The following is a 17,826-nucleotide window of genomic DNA, read 5'->3' on the forward strand; positions in this document are numbered from 1 at the left end:
ATTTTGGGTTGTTATCTTTACTAAAATCAACAGGTGTTTTTATGAACATTATCAACTTATGTGATATAGTGTAGATTTTATTCTAGATGTATAAATTACTGGGTAAAGGGAAAAAAGGTAAGCTTACTGTAAAATTTGCTGCCTTTTATTTTGCAATATGATGTGTATTTTAGTTAAGCTTAAATTATGTTCGTTTTGGAGATGTTCACTGGAATTCTTCTTCCTTTGTGCTGACCTGCCTTGTGAGCTAAGTCATTGCAGAAATCAGTATTGGTGTTACCTTGTTTTGGTTTTGTAGGGATTGTTTCGGGGTTTTTTAAGTTTTTTTTTTGTTGTTGTTGTTAAGATGGAGAATTCCATTTAGTTAAATTGGCCTAAAATCAATCGAAAACAGAACTTCTGTGAGATAGGTAAAACCAAGCTTCCAAAAAGCTTGTGCTGTTCTCTGTTATTTCTCACCCAAAGTAGATCACTGAAGCTGCAAATTGCAGCAGCTGTGGTCATTATCACTACATATCTAGTCACATAGAGAGATAAATTTTTCTTCCTCAACTATATCAGCAAGGCTTCTCCAGTTTGTGAAATTTACAAGAGATAGAAAAGTCCACAAAGAAATTAATGTTTAATTATAACAAACAAGTAGAGCTTTATCTTTTTTAATGAGATTTTGTTTTGAGGATTTTGAAGGATGCAGAATTTTTATCTTAGTTAAAAGATACATTGAAAATTCAATGGTGTTGTGTGAAATCCATCTATGATTTTAAATAGAAACAGCATCAACAAGTAAGTAAGCCAACAGTTGCGCTACATTGAATATTTAAGGGAAACTGTCACCGTATGGTTGCTTAAGATGTCAGACAGTTTTGGCATCCTTACTTGTGTGAGGTTGAAAAAATTTGGTCTGGCTCCAGATATTCTGCCTTGTTCTTCATAAAATCTTCTAACTCCTCTGTTTTTTCATTATCTGGGGGCATTAGGAGAAGGTTTATATTTGTAGTAAATGTAGGCTGTAGATTTTTAAGATCAGACCAAGTTTCTTTGTGGCCACATATTCAAGTTTAAAATTGTACAAAGGATAAAAGTCACTTATGGGCTTGTTATTAGCCTTGTTATTAAGAGATACTCAGAAGAGGAAATGAGAATTAATAAATACCAGCCTAAAAGCAAAGAGGAAGCTGTTATGGAGAACTGTGCATGTGGCTCAAATGAGGATGCATCTCTTTGTCTTAAAAGAGCTCAAACAAAAGAATCTCTGAAGGAAGGCACTCCTATACCAAAAATGCAGATTAATGGGGAACAGGTAATATATACAGAAGATTCATAACACAGCTGTCTGGATGGGGGAAATTTATTTTTTTATTTATATGAATTTATTATGAACTTTTAAAAAGTTCAGAAATCAGATTTACAGCTGTAGTAAAGTTCATTATTGTTTTCTTAAATTATTTTGTGATAGGTTTTAAGGAAATTCAGATTTATTTCTAAGTATACAATTGCTTTACTCTGTGACTTTGGCTGGTTGTTGTCTTCTCTGATTCAGAGCTATTAGTGGTTGAGGACAGTTAGCATTAGTTTTGTAGAAGCATATAGAAAAATTGAAATGCTAGAATTTTGTATGAGAGATAGTCTCTTGTTTACAGTGGTGTCTTCTGAATATCAAAATGAAGTATTTTGTCTGTATTTGGATTTATCCTCTCATTTGTGTTTGTAGGCAGTAGGAGAGTGACAATGGAAGTTCTTGAATTGCTTGTTGAAGACATGGCCCTTATTGGTGATGCTATTTCTGAAAATGTTTGGGAAGATGACAGCCTTTTTGCATTGGAATTGGTAAGCTTCTTCAGGCTTTGATCAGACATATTTGTCTCCTTTTATAAGCTTCTGACATTTTCTGCAGTGATTCATTTATCTAAGCTTCTGCTGAGCTGTTCTTTTGAAAATTTTAAGTAGTTTATTGCTAATTCTGTTGATGACACTTTCTGAACTGTAAATTGTTTTACCATACAATACTTAAGAGTTTCACCTCAAGAAAACAAACGACCATTGAGACAAACACATGTAGGGAAGGGAGTCTGAGGGAAAAGCAAAGTCTGACTACAAATGTTGGGCACCAATTTGATGTACATAACAACTTTCCCTTTCTTCACTCTTTATAAACTGTCTGTTTAAAATTAGGGAGATAACTGTTCATATCTAAGACTGGAATTCTAAGATACATATATGCTATCCATTTCCTACACAGGAACTATAGTTCCCTGCACAAATTTCAGATACCCTAACAATGTTGCTTAGCTGTGGCAGAAATGAGGGGCCTTTCTGGCCCAGCAGAGATTCAAAGCATTAAGGTGCTGTTGACTAAATAAATTGCTGAGCACAGTTGAGAGTTGTTATATACATCAATTATAAAATTAGTGAATAGCAGATAAAATTATTATGACTTGCTTTTTTTTGAAGACAAGTGGAAGCTGAAGTGTAGGCTGACCTGGCTCAGGCATGTAATAAACATACCAGAACTGCAGACTGAAACTTGTCTAAAGACTTGAATTAAATGTGGTCTTAAATGCACCTGACTGAGTTAGAATCCATGAAAATACCACTGAAAATAAAACAATAACAGCTGCAGTATTAATTAAAATACTGCTTTAGGCTTTCCTATTCTCTATTTTATAAATGTTAATATTTATATTTATAGGGCCTATTAGAGAATGAGAATTTTTTCTTTGAATTTAATCTGCCAATCTGTGAAAATCTATTATGATTTATCAACTTCACATCAGTGCTGAAAATTCTTTGCAGAACATTTAATCTCAGAAGCTTAGTGTCTCCTTGTCTACTTGTTTTATCATCTGAATCAGTATATTTCATTGCCTGTAAATGTGTCAAACTACAGTAGATTATATGATATGTATACCATACTGATTATTATTAATCGGATAATGTTTGTTTTCAGGCTACTAACGGCCAAACCTCTGTAAATAAAGTGGGTAATGGTATACAGTTGTATTGATTTTTAAAAATAAGGGATAGAAAGAAAAAAGCTTTCTGTTTCCTTTGAGAATTAATAGGGATGAAAAACCTTTGATGTTTTCAAAGTTACGTGAATTGGTTTGGGAAGGTTTTTTTTTTTAATTTTTTAAATTTTAAGGTAAAGCTTTATTAGCAGGTTCAATCCAGGACTTAAATATTTCCTTATTAAGACTGAACTTCAAAATAAGTAAAATTTCCGAAGTTCCAAAGTGTAGTGAGCAGAAATTAAGGTGGTCGGGGGGAGAGACAAAAGTAGGAGAGGAAAGGGGAAGGAGCAGCCAGGATTAGGTAGTTATTGAGCAAAGTATTCAGAACTAATAGTGAAAGTAGATTGAAGCCTAGGACTTATGATTAGGTGACAAACACAATGCTCTGTGTTTTGTAGTGTAGCATTTATGCAATTTTAGCTTATGTGGCACTATTGTGCTAATGATACTGCAGGTGGTGTGTAAACACTGTAAATATACAGTGATGTTTCATTTTTTTCTAATTATCGTATTTCTGATTTTGTTTTCAGAAAGACAAATTGCTTCTGGTCTTGGGTTTGCTTGGAGAAACTATATTATATCACAAAAGCAATATAAGTGCAGAACAGCCCAAGGTGATGCTGGTGCATCACAGAATGGCATTTATTAGCATTTCACTCTTCACTGTTAGATTGCTCCAAATACTTCTCCCTGTAGAAAAGGTATGTCATCACTAATTATAAGTGATTGTCACTTGGTTTTGCATTTTAAGAGGACAGTATGAGATACCTTCCTCAGGGAGGAATACTGAGAAAATAGCCCCTTGTACATAGAAATTAATCTGATTTGCACTGGGTGATGTATGGTCACAGATGGCAACTTCATCCATTCTTCAGTTACCAGTGTATTGTGCAGATTACAGATCTTTATAAAACCACTGTTTTAAATGAGTTTTTGAAATTCTTTTTTTTCTTCTGATATGATGTATGGTTTGCAAAGCTCTGCTGCCCCCTGGTCGTTTGTAGTATGCATGCAAGTAAGAATAGAATTATGTAATATGTAAAATCATCACTCTGTATCTGATGGAATATAGTAAGTAATTATTGTTCTTTGCTTCCAGTGAGCTTTAAAAATTCTTCTGTAGTTCTTGGGGTTGGGGTGTTGTTTTTTAGGGTGGAAGGGTTTTTTTGTTTATTTCAGCTGGGAAGGCCTAATGAAGTTTTTGTGTGATGGAAAGTGTTATTTGTTTACACCTTAATGGGTTTTAATTTTTTGGACCAGTTTTTAGTGGAATGTAGCTTTTCTTAGACATTAGTCAGTCGGAGTAAAAGACTGATTTTCAGTTGCAGGGTTTTTATCACAAATAGTCTAGTACCTGAAAATAAGTGTGGATATACTAATCTAATGCCTTTTCATGGATTTTGTCTTTTATATTCTTGTGTACCTAATGCAAAATTTCCATTCTGTGTATAACAGTTGGAACAAAATTACTGTATTTGAGATCAAAATTTAAGTTGAGAGAATGTATACTAACAATTAAAAATAAAAGAAAAAACCCAAAACAACAAGAAAAATCCCAGTCCTTAGTTTGCAGTATGACCATGTGGAATTGTAGACAGCTTTTTTAAATAAGGCAATAACTGTGGTTTGTGTATTCTCTGCCATCTCGTGGTCAGACAGTGAATTGACTCCGGCCAGTGGCGTGCCATGCCTGGATCATACACAACTTTTGTGACTGGTTGCAGGTCTGATATTAGGAATGACAGCTAATTAACTATCACTTATAATGAAGAAAAAATAATTCTTCATATAAAACTCATTTATTGAAATGCGTTTCTCCAGGTTTTGTGTAGCAGTAATAATGATTGTACTTGTTGAATGACTGCAAATGCTATTGTTGCTTTTACTGTATTTTCAGGCTGTTATTCTGACAGTTGCTTTCTTTTTCAAAGGCTAGTAAAGTTACACAAAAGAGTTTGCTGAATGCTTTGTTTCTTCTCTCACTGGATATGTCATTCTCCTTGGAATACCCAAGCATGCATGAATCCATTGCAGCCTATCTGGAGCAGATGAGTACTGAGAACTACAGTATTTATAAGCAAGTTTCAGAAGCTGTGTATTCAATTGAATGCACTTGTAGCTTTATGGTTGAAGTTCATAAGGAGGTGTGAAACTTTATTATATAAAATATTTCCTGTAGGCAAATTTCTTTCCTCACTTTTTTTTCCCTCTGGTAAAAATTAAAGTCTAGCATAGCAGAGGAAGATCCCCAAATAGAAGTATTCTGTATGACGCAGCGTGTAGTTAATTTATATTTATTTTCATTAATACTAGTCATGATGTTGGTAAAAAATCTTATCTGAAGTAAAAACAAAGAAATAAACAATTGAAAATTGGAAGTAGAAATGGGGCAAAGAGAAATCAGCAAATACTCTGCTTATTTATACAAACATATGCATGTATATAAATATGTCTTTATACATAATACATATTTATATAATTATATAATACACTATTTGTTTTATATATTTTGAAATATATAGTGTGGGTATGTGTGTGTTGTCCAGAGTTAAATATATCATTCAGAAAATTTTAAATCCCACGTACTTTGGTAATTACAGCTTTAATAAACAACTGCTAGACTGGCTGAGATTTGTGTTTCACTTTGTTACAAAGACAACTGCTTTATTAGTTAAGAGATTCTAGCACAGTACTGAAATATTCTTTTCTATTATCCAAATAGATAAGCAATTTTGCACAATATTGATTCCATTGATACTAACATAAATGAATAACATACAGAATATAAATATAGTGCTGTCTTAAATCAAAGGTAATCTTTTCTTGGTCTCGGCATGTTCTGAAATTAATAATAGTTTGCTCATAAAATGCTCTTTACAACGAAGCTGATTTCATCAAATTTGAATGGCTCATGTTTAATACATATGATCAAATACGATGAAGACATAAGTACTTAAATTTAAAAAACATCTAACTTCCTCTTTAATGTTAAAAGTTAAATAGATATATCTTTTATTATGCTCCTATCACATAAAATGCATATTGATAAGAAAATAGCTATTTGAATAGTGTTATAGTGTTCACAGTGTGAAATGTTAGACATACATTATTCCTACTGAGTTTAATACAAGTTCATTTGGACTCAGCAACTGAAGGGCTTTCAGCTACCTCAAATAGGTTCTATTTTTTTTTTTTTGTTTGTTGAAATGAATTAGTTAGTTATAAATTTCTTTGTGAAAGACAGAACAAAAACCTGCTTGGTATTCAATTATGATAAATTCAGAAAGATTATGCAGTAATATAGTATAATTTTAATTTTAATAATTCTGTTATTTTCATTCTTTCTCTTCATTTTACTTCACAGGGGGACAAGAATCTTTCTGAATTACTGGAATTGGCAGATCAGGCGTTGAGTAGTCTACCCTTCCACTTACACTTTCCCTTGCTTGAAGAATGCATTCACATATGCTCCAATATGTGAGTACATTGCTATTTAAAACTCTGCTTAAGAAAAGGTGATTTTTTGTTTTCTTTTGTGGATAAGGTTTCTCAGATAGGAGCTCACTTCTTTATTCCCTGTAGGAAAAGGAAATTCCCTGTTCTTTTAGCCATTGAATAGTCTCTTCTGATTTGTGCCATTCTGTGATGGATTTCTTGAAAATTAAATTCCAGTTGCTAAAAACTTAATGTTATATTCCATGTACAAGCTTTTATGATTTTTTTAATGTAAAGTTTGTAATTTATAAGGAAACAGTCTTAAACATTTTGACTTGTCTTTCAGACTTCTTGAAAGTCCTTTGCCCTGAGTATATTTGTATAACTTAATTTTATTTTACTTTCAGAAATTGTAAAGGACTTACTTTATTGTAGATGCTTTATATTACAATATGGCATCTCATTTTTTTAAGCAGCATATTTTTTTGCATTTTCAGTTTTTCTGTGTCTCCAGTTAGAGAATAAGTTATCTTATGATACTTGGAAAAGTTCTTGAACATCAATAATTTATTTTTATACTAATTCAGAACTTGACTTTAGGGATTTTTTTTTCAAAGGGAACTGCATTTAAGAGCTGTCCAGTAAGTGATTTTAAATTAGGAAATATCAAAATGTTTTTCAATGTTCTAATGCTTTTAGAACTAATTATTGTTTGGTTATCATTTCAGTCATTAAGAAAATTTTTTTCAACTAACATCAATTCACTTCATGACAGTGAGATGTACTTTAACTTCTTTAATGAAAAATTCTAAAAGCACAGATGTTTTTTATAATTATATGTATGCTCAAAGGTGTCCACTGAAGCTCGGTAGAGTTTAAGCTCGGTAGAATTTTATGTTTTCAGACAAAAACATCAGTGTTTTTCAGACTCAATTTTGATGAGCGAGTTTTTCAAAACTGTGGTCTTTGATTACCTGTGTGTTTAAAAGAATCAACATATGCAAACACAAAGATTTATACTATGATTTTGGCAAATATATTGCGATCTCTGAGCTTTTTACCTTTTTTCAGTATGCATACCATTGCAGGAAGTATTTTTCAGAGGTTATCCTGAAATTTAACATGAAAATTTTTTATAGGTATCTTTAGGTACTGTAAAATGAATTACTTAAATTAACTATTTTTCATTTTTAGTTGGAAGTCTGCCGAGGCCAACTCATTGCTTCAAGCAGAGGGCCAGAAGTTGCTTCTCCATCTATTGTCTCATCCTTTGTTGAATATAAAAGCTGAAGCCTATCGCTGCTGTTTGGAAGTGGTTAAGGTTTGAATTAATGCTTACATTCTTGGTGTTGCACTCAATAATGTGTGTTACATGGTTTTGTTATTAGAAGCACTTTTAATACAAATTCTGTTTACTGTGTTATATGCTGAAAAATAGGCCTGGGCTTGCAGTTTGCTGTTACATTGGTGGTATTAAATCTACTTGGTTAGGTTAGACTTCAGATACTGCACTTAAAAATGATACGTAAAGAACAGGTAAATCCTTTTATACAGTCCTAATGTTGTTTGTTGTTCTGTTTTCTTTGGGTTTTTTTTCCTGTTTTGGAGCCATGTTGTGTGTGCCTCAGCTTTTTTTTTTTTACATGGGTATTTTGTCATGGCCTTAGTTTTTTGTAATGATGGCCCAAGGTACAAAGAGCATGAACTTCCTACAAGCGTGGCTGTACTCTGTGTTGGGAATGGCAGTGTCATGTTTGCCAGGTCATTTTAGGTATTCAGTAATGTTAGTTCACAAAATAAAAAATAATGTTGTATTTTGATACAATACTTGATTGAAACTTTTATTTTCTATAACTGACATAATCTAGTGTGCTTGTAGCACAATCCACTAATGTATAAATATGCTGGAGCTAGTCTCTGTAAAAAACCCTATCTCCACTAAATGACAGTTGTATCTTTTTGTGAGATTTTTAGCAGCCTGTTTTAGGTTTTTCTTATTTTAATGTAGTGCCAAACATTGCCTTATTTAATGTAATGTCAAACAACATACACAGATTTTTGTATTTATTTTCACAATTATTCAAAATAAAACCAAAATTATTTTCTATTTCTTAGTCCTGTGTAGTAGCAGGAGTTTTCAGTCAATGGTCCAGACAGATTGTGTTTCTTCCAGGGCTGTCATGTTTAGCTTTCAGAACTAGTCTTCCAAAGTGCATGGAGAAAGTCTTTTATTGCATGACAACTTCAAGCTGTCGATAATACAAGATGTGGTAGTGGAGACTGTCTTAAATTTTTAAACTAACCAAATTTATTTTTACTGAAGGATTGTTTAGGTATTCATAATATTGCAAAGTCCGTGCCTTCAATCTGCCATGGAGTACATTTTCTTCTACACCCTAAAGTGTTATATGAAATCTGTACTTTCGGCCTACAGGAAGATAAGAATGAGGTACTGTGTTTACTAGCTGCATTTGTCAGTTGGTGTGCATGCAGAGTAGGTGTTGATACTCTCCATTGTGGTCTAATGCTTACCTGAAGTTTTGACTAAGTATGGTTTCTTGCATACAGAAAAGCTATACAAATAGTAAGGCTGTAGTAAATGGAAGGATTTTTTTAATATAGTGAATTCTGAGACAAGATAATATTATGTGCATAGGATGCTATTAACTGTAATAAAGACCAATGAAAAATTAACTATGTTTTTTTTACTTTTTTCCTCTAATATTCACCCCTAGTAAAATGTGCATATGATGAAAAAGTTATGTATGCTTCACATTTATGGGAAACATGAACTTTAAAGTCTCAAGTTTTGTAAAAGTGGGGTAGCCTCTGAAATGGCCAAGGAACAAAAAGACACTTTAAATCTGCAAGTCTTTGCTATAGAATTGTATTTCACTTCCACAAACATCTTTTTAAATATAGTTACCAGAATATTATGCAAGTATTCTATAATGTTATAGAATAGGACCAAATTTCCATTGGGTTCATTTCATGCATGACTGCTGAGTATATGTCCATTATTTCCTAGCCTATAGAGCTAAGGAGGGAATAGTGAGAGGAGAAAAAAGTTAATTATGTTCTTCATAACAGCTCCTTTGTAGCTGATCTATAACATCCCTGCAGTCAGAAAGAATATTGATTAACAAATTATTTATATATTTTTAGTTTGTCTTCCGGAATGAAATTTTTAAAAAAAATTCGGTACTGTGCACAGTTCCATTTGAAAGTGTTTTTTAATTTTTTTTTTTAGATGTCACCATTTTAAAGAGAGAAGTAAAATATCTTTGAGAATGTGCTATATGTTTATGCTTTGAATGTAGTTTATCTTTTGCAAGGAAAACATATTTTGGCTACTCCATTTGATATGTTATTAAAAAAACTGATGGATTTCTCTATTAGTGGTTGGTCAAGGAAAAGAAACTGATGCTGAATTTAAAAAATCAGAGGTAGTGCCTATTTACAAATTTGCAAAATTTTCTCTACTGTATAATGCATTTTTATTATATTTCTAACAAAATAGATAATTAACGTAGTATCCAAGTATTTTAAAATTTATTTTACTTCTTACTGTATAACTGCTGCTTAAGAGTCTGTAAAGCATCAGTTTAATCTTGTAGGCATGTGACATTGTGGAAAAAAATTGAGAAGAGCCTTGTATTTCAAGGTTAGGCTTGATATTTGCCATGTGATTCTATAAAGCCTGTCTTTCTCTAAAGGTAGACTAGAGTGCTATTATTAAAGGCTATCCTTTTTGCCTGGGGTGAAAGGATTTTTAGCTGTGGTATAAACTGCAGGGTTTTAACTGCTGAAGGTGGGTGTTTTTACACTATGTAAGGAAGAGTTAATTCTGGTAAGCTGGGCTTTTTCCTATGTTCTCACTGCAGTAATAATTTTAGCTTGTAAATATTCTAATTATGTCGATTGGATAAATTAATGCAGTGAAAGTGCTGTATCATATAGCTTTTTTTGGTTTTGATAGAGAACTTCAGATGAATTAGGATATAGTTGGGAATGTTTGGGAACCTTCTTAGTCTGACTGTCTTCCTCAGGAAAGTGAAATTGCCATATATCAGACTTTAAGTCTCTTGTCATTCTCTATCTTCAGAAGCATATTCCCAGCATAGACTGGGAATAAAATGGCCCAGAAAGGCAAGGTCAGGAAAGAAAAGAAACAGAATTTCTTTTACCTGCAGGATAGAGGGACCAATAGGTGTAGAGGTTTATGTAATGGTTTATTTACTTCAGGAAAGACATACCAGAGTTCTAAGGAGAACATGATTGAATGCTGTTTAGGCAGAACTATTTGTGTGTTTTCTCTTGGAGGCTTTCCTAACAACTTAATATTCAGTGTAACTGACAATTGAAATGTAGCATTCTACAATAACAATATCTTGTCTTTGAGATGTTTTTGTATCACATTTCAAATTACAGCATTGACAACCTGACTGAGACACATCTGTAGTTGCATTCGTGGTTTGGTTTTTTTGTTATTGAGCAGGTGAACTCTAAGGCCAAGGCCATTCTGATACATCTGTTGCAAGGACGGTTAATGATGGAAGTATTGACTTGGAACAAGTTTATCGAGGCCCTCTGTCCTGTCATTCCTGTTTTACAGGTACTTCAAAGTGCTTTAACCTGAATTTGGTGTATGAAATCATGTGTATCGAGTTAAATGACAGATACAAGTAGCAGATGGAAAATAGATTAACAGTAGCATACCTGCAGATTTGTTCTATCAGGTGTCAAATGGAGAAATGTTTTATAGGCATGCTGGTATCAGTAAAAGTTTGTTAGCTGTGTTACTTGTGCATGGAATTTGAAATGTTGTAGTACAAATGAGCCAGTACTGACTTGGGCTTAAAAGGTTTGAAGAGATAAGTGATAATACAAATACAGATTAAAGCATTTATGCTTTTTAAAATATGTTAATAATTACTAGAATGCCCCCCATGTCTTAAATTTGAAAACTGTAGCTCCTCTGTGATAATACTTTTTCATCAAATATACACTCAAAAAATAGCAATCAACCTAAGCTATATTTTTAGTATATTTTGGTTTTTGGTTTTTTTTAGTTGTGTTTTCCCAATATTATAGAAGTATCCCTTAAGCCTTAGTCTTCATGTTTCCAGTGATGTACAAATTTAATTTTCATTATTTTTACTCTCAGCTTGATCTAAAGGGAAATTTTGCCTTTCTCAGTCAGATTTTCAGCCTAATTGCTCCATCTGGATTCTTTACTGTCTTTTTACTAGTGCTTGAAATTTCCTTTTTGTGGCCCATAGTCTTCCAGAGTAGATATTTTGCTGCATTTGCCTGATACCTGTTTTTTTGCCTTATTTCTCTCTTAGCTAATAAATTCAAGTATACATTTTGTCTTAATTTTCTCTAAAAATAGCACTCTCAATAATTATACCAGCTTGTTTCCTTGCTATGTGTTCATTAATGCACCTCAGTATTGCCATAAAGTGAAAAAGCAGCTTTACTCCGTATGCAAGTTGCACAAAAATCAAGGGAGAAATTGCAAATAAGATGGGCCATGAAATAGATGGCTCAGAAAGAAAAATATGTAGAGGAAATACATTTTGAACTTGAACCAGGTGGGAGAAGTGTTATTTCAGAGGCTTCTCACCCAGTCATTAGAGCTTTTTTATATTACCTGTATATATTTCTAACATATGATTGACATTCAAGATTAAATAGCTGGGGATTTAATATAAGCTATAGGAGAAACATGTAAAAATTTTTGTGAGTAGAATTTCCCTCTATTCTGTAGCCTACAGTGGCTTTGTACGATAGATACCAGAATAGGGTATACCAGATGTCTGTGTTTACTGGATGCATATAAAATTCATTGTATTTTGCTCTACTTTTGAAATGTTAGCAGTCTCATTACTTGACCTAACTGATTCTTTTTTGTCTGTGTGTGAAAGTGCTTTGATGAAGATCTGAAATAGGTAGAATTTAATGTTTTGAAATAACTTTCTTTTGGCAAGTAAATTTTATTTATTAAAATGGGAGCTGGCCTTACAGAGCAGAGTCACGTTAACAGATTGAAGGGTGAAGCTTTGGGTCAAAGCACCTCTGGGCCAGTAAAGAAATATTTAGTTTTGTTTATGTGCAGGATTACTTATTAATTTTAATCTTTTTTCACAGAGGAGTATTAATCTGCAGAATTTGAACGTTTTCTTAAAAATAACTGCACAGTTGTTTATTTTTTGTTGCTCCTTCCACACCCTCCCTTAGCCCCTAAAATGGAAGTAATTAGCTGGTCTAATTTGCTAAGTTAGTAAGTGGATTTTTACAGTTTTGGAAATTTTTGTTTATTGTTTGTTTCACTTAGGGTTATGCTGACACAAAAGATACTTTAGGTAAATGCATCCTCTCTTTGAGTGAAACAACCTCTGACAAAGGAGAGGGCGTTCTCCCAGGAACTCGCAGACTACAGGCTGCTCTGCGCCTTCTCTTCTCAAAAAAGCAGTTGTAAGTAATGCTATGTAGCATTTCAGCACATCTTTTCTTGTTGGTGACAACAATGTCTTCTCCTAAATGTTATGCTGTGCTTTGATGTGAAAGGTTGATTAATCAATTCTGAATTTGATACTTCTACCCCATATTAACTTTTAAAACTAATTTCTAACTATACAGCTCAGATTTTCCAGTATGAGGGCTTTATATATTTATTTTAAGTATTTTTTCATTTAGGGTTCGTTCTGTAGCAGCTAAACATTTAGCATTCCATCTTCACAGTGAAGAAGGGGCAAACCTGAAACGCCCATGTCTGGATGGTAATGTCCTTTCCAGCATTTCAAACTTATTTATTCTAGGAGGAGCTATGGAGCTAAAAATGGATGATAAAATGAACTCAGTAATCAAGGTTAGTAAACTGTCTAAATTTTGCTCTTCTCTGTGTCCAGTCTCTGAAGTTTCCACTTTCAGAAGGTTGCAGTATTTCATACAAATTGCCTTACTTCATAAAAAGAAATCTGTTGATGAATTCTTTGTGTGCACTGAAACAGTAGTTCTTATGCTACCATTTGCAACACTAAGAAAAAAAATCATTCCTTCTTTTCTTCTCTGCAGAAAAGATTTGATTGCAGAGAACACAGGCCTGCTCTGTTCATAACAATTTCATTCTGTGCGTGTAGTCTGATTTTTTTCTCATATATTTTTCCTCACAAAATCAATTTTTATTAAAACAGACACAAATAATTTTTAACATTAAATATTTTAGAACAGATTTCAAATGTATGTCTGTGTTACTTAATATTGCTGCTGTTTCAAAGTGTAAAGCCAATACTGAGTGTATGACTGAAGGAAACGCATTTCTTTGTTTTCTTTCCGTATTCTCTTCTCCCTTCCATTCTCCTTTCTTCCTTCCCCTCAATGCTTTCAGATTAACAATATGATAAGCAAATGCTGAGATACTTGACCCTATTGCCATTAAAAAGTCAGTCCTCTTTACAGACTTAGAAGTATGTTCTAGCATTTCTGTATAGTGCTTAGATTTCTGTAGTCCTATATAAATTAGGCATTATTTGTTAGAAGTATGCAGCTATGGTAGAAACTGTTTGGCTTTCATATTCCACAGAGATCTGTTGCAAAAAGATTATAACCTAATCCATTCCTTTTACATGTATGTGGGCTCTAATCAAGTACATTTTAATAAGGAATTAAGGCATTTTTCTTTCTTACTTCCTGTTAGGAAATTTGGCTGGTTACCTTGTTTCATGGTAGCATACTGGATGCAAATGTAACATTGGTTTACTTTTAGGCAGAAACTGTTGAAAAGCTGTATGATATTTTGACTTCTGGTGCTGTTGACCTAGTTTTACGGAAATCTGCAGCTGAGCAGCTGGCTGTCATTTTAGAAGGTAAAATTCTTCAGAAAATTTGTATTTATTTATGTGCTGGTCATTTGTGAGCTTGAAATTTTTCCAAGTTGTCTGTATGCTTGTGCTAAGGGTGCTCTTTTTAATTTTTATTTTATGAGTTTTGGTAAAAAGGATAAATGGTTGAATTACAATGCAAGCAATCAGTCTTAGAGCATCATTTCACTTGGTGAATAACTGTAGAGTTTCAAACCTTGAGGTTTTTACTTTGTCTACTCAAACTCTGATTCGATAATGTTTTCTTCAAGGTATTTGAATTCTAATGAGAGAACATAAGTTCTTTGCCATGGGAAGGTGAAATCTTAACATAATGTTAAAAATACTGTCAGAAAAATCACGACAAAAATGAGGAATTCTGTCTACTTTGTCTCATAAAATACATTCAGTTATGACTGCAAAAGTTTTCAGATGTTTCAAAACTGAAACAAAGCTGAAATTGTGAAGGAAATAGGATGAAGGATGAAATTGTGAAGGAAGACATGCCATTTTATCAGGACAAATTTCATATGCAGGATCGTGTTTTAGTTATTGTGAAACAAACAAATCCAACCAATTCAAGTGGCATACCTTTCTGTTGTTTATGTTGAATATTCTTAAACCAGATAATCTAAATAGTCTCATGGTGATTAAGTAAGTACCATTTTCAATTCCACATTAAACTGTAAAAGTCTTTTAAAATATTAGAAGTGACATCGTTGTTTGACTAAAATTGAGTTGCACTGAGATTATTGTAATTCTTCACTGTAAAATTCTTGTGAGAAGTTATGTAATGTATTTAAAAATCTAGTGTTCAAGAGACTACTATAGTCAGATAAAAATACTTTGAGGAGGCTTGCCTTGCTAGAGCTCTATACTTCTGTTGACTCATTGGCAATATTAGAAACTTATTCTCAACAGCAAGAGTTTGTAATCTTACAAAATGTTTAATATTAAAAATGTTTAATATTAAATTTGTGTGGAACCAGTCATTCTTACTATCTTTTGCTTTTCCTACAGACACCAAAATGCATGACATTGTGAAAAAGTTGGGTGTGATAGAAAAGATCTTGGCCTACCTTAATGAGTGTGTACATGTGGATGGCAAGGTAGAAGTACTGTTAGAGGTTCTGCAAGCATTGCATGGCATCCCAGTAGTAGAGTCTGCCATTTTCTGCTCTTGCAATACTGGTCTTTGTGCATTAATGCTACACTGAATACAACTGTTCAACAACAATTGTAATTGCAATATGTATTTTGTTCTAGTTTTGATAATGCTAAGATTCTTTTAATGAGAGAAGATGGGTTTCCTTACCTATGAGAAGAGTTAGCTGGAGAATTGTGTACAGGGAGCTTCTGGAATGTACCAAAACTTCCTGAAAGCTTTCTCAGCAGAGTACAAAAAAATTTTAGCGACCATTAAAAACCAAAATATTATGTTATATATTGTCTCTACGCTTAAATTCTGAAGCAGATTATAATTAAAAATGAGATGTAATTGTATGACATGCTATTGTAGTCATGTCAGATGGAATTTCAGGTATGAATAATTTTCTGACCAATAGAAGATCATCAGGGAGGGTCTCTTGTTGTAGCTGATGGAGCTTACAGGGTTTTTTTTTTGTAATATATGGAGTAATCTGATGCTTGATTTTTTTTCTGGAATTCATTTTTTAAAATCATTTCATGCAAGCATATTTAGAGTAGAAGGTGCTCAATGTAACTTCAGTGGATAAAGGTCTTTGGCTTTCTTGCACAGTCTTGTTGAGTTTTTTTAAGAAACTGTGAGAGTTTTTATGTACTAATGACTTCATTCCCAAAAATGTTCCAGAGAAAAGAGCTGCTTGATACTTAGTGGAATTCCTTTTTTTTTTGTCAAACTAATGAAAATTATGTCCTTCTTCAGAAATGGCAGGTTTTGCCCCAAGATTATCAGTATCTAAGGTTATATTATCTCTATAGCATTAAAGAATGTCTTGTCCAATTTGTGATGGCTTGTAGACAAATACTTCAGTAGACTGTTCTATTACAGTTGCAGAAATTGAAATACTGGGTTTCTCTTGTTTTTGAATGTTGGGGTTTTTTTAAAATGTCAGTTTTCTAATATTTTCTGTAGAGAGAGAAAGTAATGCAACTGTTGTTTTGGTTTGGGTAGTGAGTAGATATTGTTCAATAATACAGAAGGACAAGCATGGGAAATATATTGCCGAAAGCAGATTCTTCATAGTCAAGTAAGAGTCAAGGATGAACTTTAAAATAATGGTTTTTTTATCCCTTTATAAAGTTTAATTTAATCCAGGAGGCGCTCAGGCAACAATTCTCTAGGGCCTATGACGTTAGGACACTATCCTGAGGGAATCCAGTCCAGATTCGTGGTTCTCCCCTTGAATGATTTTTTTTTTATTTCATCATAAAATCAATAGCAAAGAAAAACCAACAAAAAATCTGATATGTTCTTGAAAAAGTGGCCACAGAGAAAAGGAAATGAATACACTTAATTGTAAATACTTGGTGTTTTTTTAAATCCTTAACCTTACGTATATCCTTCTTAAAATTATATAATTTGAAAGCAAATATAATTCTGTTATGAAACCAGAGATGAATAAAATTGCCATCAATTAATAATAAAATCAACAAGTAAATAATTTTTTAAAATGAATGTGCAGTTGTCATCTGGCTGAAATGTGCTTGTCTAAGGAAGTTCCAGGATTTTTCTTTTACAAATTATGGACTATACTGCTTAATTGTGTCACAGTCTGGTAAAGTTCATCATGATAAATTATACTAGTTATCTTTGTTTAATCTTTTCCTCTGTTCCTGCAGCTTATGGAATCCATAGTGGTACCGTGTCTGACGCTCCTGCGCAAAATTGTGTGCGCTGACCCAGTTGTTCGCCTGTCCCTAGCACAGCAACCTTCTTTACTGCTTCTGCTATTCAGAGGTGAGAATTTTATTTCCACTGTAATACTCCTGTCAAAAGATGGTTAGATGTTTAACCATACAGCTTCTTTAAGAACTTTGGATCACTTCATGATACCCGATTCTGATATTTAAAAGATAAATTGCTGTGTTCTAGTTTTCCCATGTTGTGGCATGTGTTGAAGATGTTGGCAGGAGAGTGTGGAAAGCCGTTGCTTTTATCTAGTGTCCTTCTATGTATCATCAGGCATCAGTTTTTTCCTAACACATTTCTAAATATCTTTATTTTGCTCAGTTTCCCTGATACTCCAAAGTGATCGTGCTGTTTTAGTTGAAACCACAGTATTGCTTTGTCTTCTGCTGTTTGATGAAGTAGCAAGAGCAGAAACATGGTATGAAAATCCACTTACTTAATACCATATTCTCTAGACAAATTTTTATGTTTTAATAGAAGTAAATTGTTACATATTTCCAGACAAGTTATACCCCAAACCTTTTTCGATCCAAAATTGCATACTTGTAGTACATATTGTTTCAGTAACTGGATTACATGCTCTGGAGGCCTACATGACATATTTTTTCACTATGAATACCTT

General features: G+C 33.0%; 1 protein-coding gene across 1 annotated transcript in view; it reads left to right on the forward strand.

Moving 5' to 3' along the window:
• RTTN (rotatin) overlaps positions 1 to 17,826 on the forward strand; it is a 77,731-nt gene that overhangs the window by 12,288 nt on the left and 47,617 nt on the right. Inside the window, exons 10-22 of the mRNA XM_062487589.1 lie at positions 1,712 to 1,827; positions 3,542 to 3,712; positions 4,943 to 5,155; positions 6,376 to 6,488; positions 7,641 to 7,767; positions 8,770 to 8,895; positions 10,945 to 11,061; positions 12,787 to 12,926; positions 13,149 to 13,320; positions 14,218 to 14,317; positions 15,332 to 15,420; positions 17,135 to 17,252; positions 17,526 to 17,631. Of these exons, the coding sequence (XP_062343573.1) occupies positions 1,712 to 1,827; positions 3,542 to 3,712; positions 4,943 to 5,155; positions 6,376 to 6,488; positions 7,641 to 7,767; positions 8,770 to 8,895; positions 10,945 to 11,061; positions 12,787 to 12,926; positions 13,149 to 13,320; positions 14,218 to 14,317; positions 15,332 to 15,420; positions 17,135 to 17,252; positions 17,526 to 17,631 (1,708 nt within the window). The remainder of the gene's footprint in view (positions 1 to 1,711; positions 1,828 to 3,541; positions 3,713 to 4,942; positions 5,156 to 6,375; positions 6,489 to 7,640; positions 7,768 to 8,769; positions 8,896 to 10,944; positions 11,062 to 12,786; positions 12,927 to 13,148; positions 13,321 to 14,217; positions 14,318 to 15,331; positions 15,421 to 17,134; positions 17,253 to 17,525; positions 17,632 to 17,826) is intronic.

Source organism: Cinclus cinclus, chromosome 1 (genome assembly GCF_963662255.1).
Source record: "Cinclus cinclus chromosome 1, bCinCin1.1, whole genome shotgun sequence".
NCBI classification, from domain to species: domain Eukaryota; kingdom Metazoa; phylum Chordata; class Aves; order Passeriformes; family Cinclidae; genus Cinclus; species Cinclus cinclus.